Source organism: Microcaecilia unicolor, chromosome 8, assembly GCF_901765095.1.
Source record: "Microcaecilia unicolor chromosome 8, aMicUni1.1, whole genome shotgun sequence".
NCBI lineage: Eukaryota > Metazoa > Chordata > Amphibia > Gymnophiona > Siphonopidae > Microcaecilia > Microcaecilia unicolor.
The window spans coordinates 247,113,304-247,123,504 of NC_044038.1; the positions used below are offsets into that span (position 1 = coordinate 247,113,304).

Genomic DNA, 10,201 nt, shown 5'->3' on the forward strand with positions numbered 1-10,201 from the left:
ATTGTACTAATTGAGAATATCAGTGATTTGGTTCTCACTTTGTGTTTAATTGCTCTGTTGGTATTGGAAATTTTATTTTTTGTTGTGAATTTTTTTTCTTAATAAAGAGACATCTGGTAAATTTAAAAATAAAAAGTTAAGGAAAAATTGGGTGCAATATAACACTCCAATATTCAGTTGCCTGTTTGTACTAGGTATTAAGTATTGTTCACAGTAGTGGTTATTAAATATTTAAGCTCCCTTTGATGTCTCAGATATTGAGCATTGCAATTCTCCTAGCAAGGTAATGTACACCAAACTATTAATGGACTTGAGAAGAAGTAAAGAGAATTTCTGTGCTTGTCCAATGCTTTCTAAAATACAAATACTGTCCCTTATTTCCACCACCTTCACTTGGAGGCCGTTCTATGCGTCCAGCCTTTCTCTAAAGAAATATTTCCTTCAATTACTCCTGAATCTACCTCTTCACCCCATAGACTGTATCCTTACAAACCTTTTTATTGCATGACTCAAGGCTCTTATTAAATGTATAAGCTGTTTGGGGGGGGGGTGGGGAATGTCTGTGTAATTAAGCTTATTTTGTTGTTTTTTCCTAGGTAAAATGATTACAGCAGCATATGTACCTCTTCCAACCTATCACAGTCTTTTTCCGGATTCCATGACAGCAACTCAACTACTGGTTTCCTGTCGTCGATGATATGTTTGATATAGTCCAGTTTTGTATATATAATTTTTTTTTTGGGGGGGGGGGGGAGGGGGAGTAAGCCCAAGTTTTTATTTAGATACTATTAAAATGGAAAGGGTGTAATGTCATTTGTGTACACTTCAGTTAACTTTGAACAATAAAAAGATATAAGGAATCAGTGTTTCCACATTCTTCCTAACTAGCATTCCAGCTGTTCGTCTCTGTTCTGCCTTACAGTATATTTACATCTTGACCACACTAGACATGTGATCTGTAGGAACCAATTGCCATTTTATGAGGTGTGTTTCTGTAAAAGGCAGCTGGGAAACCTGTAATGGTTTGCAAACTTTTGTTATACTGCAGTTGCATTCTGCATTTCATGTAGACTCTATACCAGTGATTGATATCAAGCCCAGCTTTTGAAGAGCATAATTTTGTATAAGTAGGAAGAACTGCTTGTCAGCTAAATATTTTCAAGAGGCAGGATGGAATATTAAGGGGTGTAATTATAGGGTTAATGTCTGTGGAAGTTTTTTTTTGTACATATAGTATTCTACTATGTTGAAGATACCAAACAAAATTGTAACTGCATATCAAATAGCATATTTGTGCACAAGCAGACAAAGTGCATGTCACTCAGAATGGTATATAGAAGTGCAGTGATCATTTTTGTCTGGTTGCAGATAATATTCACTCTTTTTAAGCTCTGTGAGCTTGACATTTTTTTTTTTTTTTGTTAATTCAGTATGTTTGACAGGACAGCTTGATATTTCTATCAAACAAATGACTTTCATATTGCAACAATCTTTGTAAAAAACCATTCAAAATAAATTCTCTTTAATAAAGGCCTTAAATTGTCTTTTTGGGGGAATGGGTCTGGAATTTTATTTAATCATTTGAATAGCTTTGTTTTCTATTACACTGTTCAAAATGTTAGGACAGTTGGGCATGAGGAGGCCACCGATAGAATTGTCAGCTTTTCCTTTTCTCCCAACAGTAGTAGCTACATAGAGTGTTGGGAGTCAGTTTCTGCTATGCCTTTATCAGAAACAGACATCAGTTGGCCTTTGCTGTGTTTTTTTTTTTTTTTTTACTTTTCTTGATATGGTTTCATTGATGATCAAACCATGCATGTAGTTGATGGACCACAGTCAAGAAGAGTCCTCACCAGCAGAAAGGAACCATCGGACTACCATGATGCGGGCAGTCCAGGATAGTGCTGTGCACAGAAATGAGTTGTTCTAATCTATTAGAGAACTAGAGAAGACTACACATGGTGTGATCACAGGCAGACAAATCCATAAGGGTTGGATAGGTACTATGAAAAGCAGCTAAGAGGCTGTGAGGTGAAACAAGTAAATACAAAAACTAATATCAAACATCAACATTAATAATGGAAAATTCAGCAAGAAACTGATAGTAATATGGAATCCTTATGGATAAAAATTCCACATGTGAAGGGAAAAAGAATATTGATAGGGCTGCACTACTATCCACCAGGCCAGAACGAACAGACAGATGATGAAATAACATAATATTTCTTATATTCTGCTACAAACAATGTGAGTTCTAAGCTGATAAGCTAGAAAATCATCTAGACAATACATTAAAAAATTCCAATTAGAAAACATATTGGCACCCTTCTTCAATCTGGTCTCAATCTCGAATCACATATTTATGGAATAACCATGTTTTAATGGATTTCTGGAAGATTTTATAATTAGAACAGGATTGAACACTAAGTGATAATGCTTTCCAAATTGTTGCAATTTGATAAGCGATAGAGGAGGTCAGTAGTCTCATGTTTCTCTTCCCTCTAGGGAATGGAAAAGAAAATAATAACTTTGATCGTAAACTATTTGTCTCTTCAGACGCAGAAAAGCAAGAGAGGTTATGCGTATAGCTAGATGCTACACTATGAATAACTTTCAAAAGAATTCAATATAACTGTAGCTTCTACTGGGAGCCAGTGCAATTCAATATAAAAAGGAGAATCTTGGTCATATTTGTTTATGAAGAAAATCAGTCAAACTGCAGTATTCTGTACTGTTAACTTTTTTTTAACAGATATTCCAGGCAGTTTAAAGAAATGCTATTACAATAGTCTATTTGAGATGAGAGGAGTGATGAACTAATAGCCTAAATTGTTCTGGTTTAAAGAAGTTACGGATTTGATGTAATTTCCTCAGCAGCAAAAATGATTTCTTAACAAACTAATTTGTGTTTGAAGTAACAAAGAATGGTCAACTATTATCCTTAAAATTCATAACTGTGGAGAAAGGTTATAAGATTCATTTTTTTTTATAATGATGGTATCAGCAGAATGTGAAGGAGCTCCTATTATTAGCATAACTTGGTCTTCTCCGAGGACAAGCAGGCTGCTTGTTCTCACTGATGGGTGACGTCCACGGCAGCCCCTCCAATCGGAATCTTCACTAGCAAAGTCCTTTGCTAGCCCTCGCGCGCCGATGCGCACCGCGCATGCGCGGCCGTCTTCCCGCCCGAAACCGGCTTGTGCCGGCCAGTCTTCTTTTCTCCGCGCTCGGGACGGTTGTGTTTCCGTTTCGTGCCCCGAAAAAGTTGACCTCCGCGCGTCGTTTTCGACTCGTTTCGCTTCAAAAGTGTTGGAAAAAACCTCTTTTGGCTTTTTCCCTTCCTCTAGTTCGAGTTTTTCACCCCGGTAAGTTTTCTTTCGTCGTCGGGGTAGGCCTTACTTAGGCCCCGGTCAAAATTTCCTTCCCGCTTTTTTCTGCTGGTGCCAAATTTCGCCATTTCGTCTTTCGATCTCGCCGGCGTGATTTTTCCACCCATGACATCGAAGCCTTCCAGCGGCTTCAAGAAGTGCACCCAGTGCGCACGGGTAATCTCGCTCACTGACAGGCACGCTTCGTGTCTTCGGTGTCTGGGGGCCGAGCACCGCCCTCAGGCCTGTAGTCTGTGTTCCCTTTTACAGAAGCGGACTCAGGTAGCGAGGTTGGCCCAGTGGAACTTTTTGTTCTCGGGCTCTTCGTCGGCATCGGCACCGGGGGTATCGAGTGCATCGACGTCTGCAGTGTCCAGACCTTCATCCTCGGCGGCCAGTGCATCGAGGCATCGACCCTCTGCATCGGCGCCGAGACATCGGGTGACTGCATCGACGTCGGTGGTACCGGGACCTCGTCTGCTGATGTCGTCGGACGGTGGTGCTTCGTCTGGAGTGCAGGTGAGGGCTGTCCACTCCCCTGCTGGTGGCGGTGAGCCTTCGGGTGGGTCTCCCCCTACCCTGAGGGCTCCTGCGGTACAGCCCCCCCCCCCCCCCCCGAGATCGACCCTCTTCGGTCTCGGCCCCGAAGAAGAGACGGCTGGATTCTACGTCCTCGTCGGTGCCGGGAAGCGCCGGTGACGTGCTTCGCAAAAAATCTAAGAAGCATCGACACCGGTCCCCCTTCCCGTGTCGGCACCGAGAGCTCTGGGTCGCCGAGGGAGTCGGCACCCAGCAGGCATCGGCACCGAGAGGACCGCTCACCCTCTGTTCAAGAGGTGTCGATGCGCTCCACTCTGGACAGCCCGGAACAGCCTCCACGCCCGGAACAGGTTCTGACGTTGACGCCTGCATCGACTTCTATGCCTTTTTCTGCAGGCCGCTCTGAACGAGAGCCTCCGGGCCGTTCTTCCAGAGATTCTGGGAGAGCTGTTGCGCCCTACCCCTCTGGTACCGGCGGTGCTTGCGCCTCCGGTACCGTCGAGCGTGGCGCCGGCTGGTCCATCGCCCGAGTTGAGGTCACCGGCGTCGGTGCCGCCTGCGGTACCAACTGCCGTCGCCTCCCAGGAGGGGGCTCCCCGACTACGTCGGCGGAGGGAGCTTCGCCGATGCGGGCGAGGGAGTCTACCTCTCGACGCCCCCATCGTGGACGTGGCTCCACGGAGTCGAGTCGGGCGCGATTGCAGACACAGGTTCGTGAACTTGTGTCTGACACCGAGGGTGAGGCCTCGTGGGAGGAAGAGGAAGACATCAGGTATTTCTCTGACGAGGAGTCTGAAGGTCTTCCCTCTGATCCCACTCCCTCTCCTGAAAGGCAGCTTTCTCCTCCTGAGAGTCTGTCTTTCGCTTCCTTTGTCCGGGAGATGTCTACGGCCATCCCCTTCCCGGTGGTTGTGGAGGACGAGCCCAGGGCTGAAATGTTTGAGCTCCTGGACTATCCTTCTCCACCTAAGGAAGCGTCCACAGTACCCATGCACCATGTCCTTAAGAAGACATTGCTGGCGAACTGGACAAAACCTCTAACTAATCCCCACATTCCCAAGAAGATCGAGTCCCAGTACCGGATCCATGGGGACCCAGAGCTGATGCGCACCCAGTTGCCTCATGACTCTGGAGTTGTGGATTTGGCCCTAAAGAAGGCTAAGAGTTCTAGGGAGCATGCTTCGGCGCCCCCGGGCAAAGACTCTAGAACCTTAGACTCCTTTGGGAGGAAGGCCTACCATTCTTCTATGCTCGTGGCCAAAATCCAGTCTTACCAGCTCTACACGAGCATACACATGCGGAACAATGTGCGGCAGTTGGCGGGCTTGGTTGATGCGCTCCCCCCTGAGCAAGCCAAGCCATTTCAGGAGGTGGTCAGGCAGCTGAAGGCGTGCAGAAAATTCCTGGCCAGAGGGGTGTATGACACCTTTGATGTTGCGTCCAGGGCCGCTGCTCAAGGTGTGGTGATGCGCAGGCTCTCATGGCTGCGTGCCTCCGACCTGGAGAATAGAATCCAGCAGCGGATTGCGGACTCGCCTTGCCGTGCGGACAATATTTTTGGAGAGAAGGTCGAACAGGTGGTAGAGCATCTCCACCAGCGGGATACCGCATTCGACAAGTTCTCCCGCCGGCAGCCTTCAGCATCTACCTCTACAGGTAGAAGATTTTTCGGGGGAAGGAAGACTGGACCCTACTCTTCTGGCAAGCGTAGGTACAATCCTCCTTCTCGACCGCCTGTGGCCCAGGCTAAGCCCCAGCGCGCTCGCTCTCGTCAGCAGCGTGCGACTCAGCAAGGCCCCTCGGCTCCCCAGCAAAAGCAAGGGACGGGCTTTTGACTGGCTCCAGCAGAGCATAGCCGACATCCAAGTGTCAGTGCCGGGCGACCTGCCAGTCGGGGGGAGGTTGAAAGCTTTTCACCAAGGTGGCCTCTCATAACCTCCGATCAGTGGGTTCTGCAAATAGTCCAGCAAGGATACACCCTCAATTTGGCCTCCAAACCTCCAAATTGTCCACCGGGAGCTCAGTCTTACAGCTTCCAGCACAAGCAGGTACTTGCAGAGGAACTCTCCGCCCTTCTCAGCGCCAATGCGGTCGAGCCCGTGCCATCCGGGCAGGAAGGGCTGGGATTCTATTTCCAGGTACTTCCTTGTGGAAAAGAAAACAGGGGGGATGCGTCCCATCCTAGACCTAAGGGCCCTGAACAAATATCTCGTAAAAGAAAAGTTCAGGATGCTTTCCCTGGGCACCCTTCTTCCCATGATTCAGGAAAACAATTGGCTATGCTCTCTGGACTTGAAGGACGCCTATACACACATCCCGATACTGCCAGCTCACAGACAGTATCTGCGATTTCAGCTGGGCACACGTCACTTCCAGTACTGTGTGCTACCCTTTGGGCTCGCCTCTGCGCCCAGGGTGTTCACAAAGTGCTTGGCTGTAGTAGCAGCGGCATTTCGCAGGCTGGGGGTGCACGTGTTCCCATATCTCGACGATTGGCTGGTGAAGAACACATCCGAGGCAGGAGCCCTGCAGTCCATGCAGATGACTATTCGCCTCCTGGAGCTACTGGGGTTTGTGATAAATTACCCAAAGTCCCATCTTCTCCCAGTGCGGAAACTCGAGTTCATAGGAGCTCTGCTGGATTCTCAGACAGCTCGCGCCTACCTCCCAGAGGCGAGGGCCAGCAACTTGTTGTCCCTCGTCTCGCGGGTACGAGCGTCACAGCAGATCACAGCTCGGCAGATGTTGAGATTGCTGGGCCACATGGCCTCCACAGTTCATGTGACTCCCATGGCCCGCCTTCACATGAGATCTGCTCAATGGACCCTAGCTTCCCAGTGGTTTCAGGCTGCTGGGGATCTAGAAGACGTGATCCACCTGTCCACGAGTTTTCTCAAATCCCTGTATTGGTGGACGATTTGGTCCAATTTGACTCTGGGACGTCCTTTCCAAATTCCTCAGCCACAAAAAGTGCTGACCACGGATGCGTCTCTCCTGGGCTGGGGAGCTCATGTCGATGGGCTTCACACCCAAGGAAGCTGGTCCCTCCAGGAACGCGATCTGCAGATCAATCTTCTGGAGCTGCGAGCGATCTGGAACGCTCTGAAGGCTTTCAGAGATCGGCTGTCCCACCAAATTATCCAAATTCAGACAGACAACCAGGTTGCCATGTATTACATCAACAAGCAGGGGGGCACCGGATCTCGCCCCCTGTGTCAGGAAGCCGTCAGCATGTGGCTCTGGGCTCGTTGTCACGGCATGGTGCTCCAAGCCACGTACCTGGCAGGCGTAAACAACAGTCTGGCCGACAGGTTGAGCAGGATTATGCAACCTCACGAGTGGTGGCTCAATTCTCGTGTAGTGCGACAGATCTTCCAGGTGTGGGGCACCCCCTTGGTGGATCTCTTCGCATCTCAAGCCAACCACAAAGTCCCTCAGTTCTGTTCCAGGCTTCAGGCCCACGGCAGACTGGCATCGGATGCCTTCCTCCTGGACTGGGGGGAGGGTCTGCTGTATGCTTATCCTCCCATACCTCTGGTGGGGAAGACTTTGTTGAAACTCAAGCAAGACCGAGGCACCATGATTCTGATTGCTCCTTTTTGGCCGCGTCAGATCTGGTTCCCTCTTCTTCTGGAGTTGTCCTCCGAAGAACCGTGGAGATTGGAGTGTTTTCCGACCCTCATCACACAGGACGAAGGGGCGCTTCTGCATCCCAGCCTCCGGTCCCTGGCTCTCACGGCCTGGATGTTGAGAGCGTAGATTTTGCCTCTTTGGGTCTGTCAGAGGGTGTCTCCCGCATCTTGCTTGCTTCCAGGAAAGATTCCACTAAGAGGAGTTATTTCTTTCTGTGGAGGAGGTTTGCCGTCTGGTGTGACAGCAAGGCCCTAGATCCTCGCTCTTGTCCTACACAGACCCTGCTTGAATACCTTCTGCACTTGTCTGAGTCGGGTCTTAAGACCAACTCTGTAAGGGTTCACCTTAGTGCAATCAGTGCATACCATTACCGTGTGGAAGGTAAGCCGATCTCAGGACAGCCTTTAGTTGTTCGCTTCATGAGAGGTTTGCTTTTGTCAAAGCCCCCTGTCAAGCCTCCTACAGTGTCATGGGATCTCAATGTCGTTCTCACCCAGCTGATGAAACCTCCTTTTGAGCCACTGAACTCCTGCCATCTGAAGTACTTGACCTGGAAGGTCATTTTCTTGGTGGCAGTTACTTCAGCTCGTAGAGTCAGTGAGCTTCAGGCCCTGGTAGCCCAGGCCCCTTACACCAAATTTCATCATAACAGAGTAGTCCTCCGCACTCACCCTAAGTTCTTGCCAAAGGTTGTGTCGGAGTTCCATCTGAACCAGTCAATTGTCTTGCCAACATTTTTTCCCCGTCCTCATTCCTGCCCTGCTGAACGTCAGCTGCACACATTGGACTGCAAGAGAGCATTGGCCTTCTATTTGGAGCGGACACAGCCCAACAGACAGTCCGCCCAATTGTTTCTTTTGATCCCAATAGGAGGGGAGTGGCTGTAGGAAAACGCACCATATCCAATTGGCTAGCAGATTGCATTTCCTTCACTTACGCCCAGGCTGGGCTGGCTCTTGAGGGTCATGTCACAGCTCATAATGTTAGAGCCATTGCAGCGTCGGTAGCCCACTTGAAGTCAGCCACTATTGAAGAGATCTGCAAGCTGCGACGTGGTCATCTGTCCACACATTCACATCCCATTACTGCCTGCAGCAGGATACCCGACGCGACAGTCGGTTCGGGCAGTCAGTACTTCAGAACCTGTTTGGGCTTTAGGATCCAACTCCACCCCCCGAGGGCCCTGTTTGTTCTGTTCCAGGCTGCACTCTCAGTTAGTTGGTAAATTTTTTAGGTCAATCTCAGTTATGTCCTCGCCGTTGCGAGGCCCAATTGACCATGGTTGTTGTTTTGAGTGAGACTGGGGGCTAGGGATACCCCATCAGTGAGAACAAGCAGCCTGCTTGTCCTCGGAGAAAGCGAATGCTACATACCTGTAGAAGGTATTCTCTGAGGACAGCAGGCTGATTGTTCTCACAAAACCCGCCCGCCTCCCCTTTGGAGTTGTGTCTTCCCTGGTCTTTGTCTTGCTACATATGAGACTGGCCGGCACAAGCCGGTTTCGGGCGGGAAGACGGCCGCGCATGCGCGGTGCGCATCGGCGCGCGAGGGCTAGCAAAGGACTTTGCTAGTGAAGATTCCGATTGGAGGGGCTGCCGTGGACGTCACCAATCAGTGAGAACAATCAGCCTGCTGTCCTCAGAGAATACCTTCTACAGGTATGTAGCATTCGCTTTATCTTTGTTCAGTTTAAGTAAATGTTTTATCATCCAGGTTTCAATTAAAGTAATGCAATTTTGTATTGAAGTCATTAACTTTTCAGGAGAAACATTTATTAGAATTATCACTGTGATCTCATCAGCATAAATGTAAGTGTAATGTGATAATGGGGAGTCCTGAGGCACGCCACATACAGTCTGTCAGTTATCAGAAAGAATTTGTTTTTTCCATTTTTACTCTAGAATCTATAAGAGAGCCACGGAACCAATTAAGGACATTCCCTGATATCCCTATCTTTTCTAATATCCACAGTAAGATAATTATGATCTACTAAATCCAAAGGCATAAGAGATCAAATTATAGTAATGACTTTTTACCCTCACTAATGTTCTAAGAGTATCAAATATAGTAGCTATCACTTTCTGTACTATAATTGGAGCAAAATCCAGATTGAGATTTATGTAATACTAGTAAAAAAGGCCCGTTTCTGTAAGAAATGAAACGGGCGCTAGCAAGGTTTTCCTTGAGTGTGTATGTTTGACAGTGACTGTGTGAGAGAGAGAGTGAGTGTGTGTGACTGTGAGATTGTGACTGTGTGTGTGAATCGACTTAGTGTATGGGAGAGAGAAAGACAGAATGTCGATTGATAGTGTGTGTGTCACAGACAGAGACACAGCGAGGCTGTGTGAGAGACAGAATGATTCACTGTGGGTGTGAGATACCGATAGAGTGTGCATGTGTGTGTGTTACAGAATGTGTCTGTGAGTCAGAGAGAGGGTGGGGTGTGGGGTAGGTGATTTTCGAGGAGGAGGGACAACGTGCACACAGGGGGATCGGCGGGGCCAGTCGGGTGGGGAGGGTAGCAGCATGGGTGTAGGCATCACAAGGAAGGTTGTGTGCGTGTGAGACACATTGTGTGTGCGACAGAGGGGTAGAGGTGTGCGTGGTGAGTTTGGAGGGGGTGTGGTCGACATGCATGGAGGGGGATTGGTGGGTTCAGA

General features: G+C 48.5%; 1 protein-coding gene across 3 annotated transcripts in view; it reads left to right on the top strand.

Annotated features, from left to right (window-relative positions):
* The window catches only part of RBM39 (RNA binding motif protein 39), a 229,584-nt gene extending 228,057 nt beyond the window's left edge, over nt 1-1,527 (top strand). For all 3 annotated transcript variants that reach the window (XM_030211135.1, XM_030211138.1, XM_030211136.1), the window contains one exon: nt 597-1,527. In XM_030211135.1, coding sequence (XP_030066995.1) covers nt 597-697 — 101 coding nt within the window. In that variant the 3' untranslated portion in view covers nt 698-1,527. The remainder of the gene's footprint in view (nt 1-596) is intronic.
* Nucleotides 1,528-10,201: the final 8,674 nt, after the last annotated feature.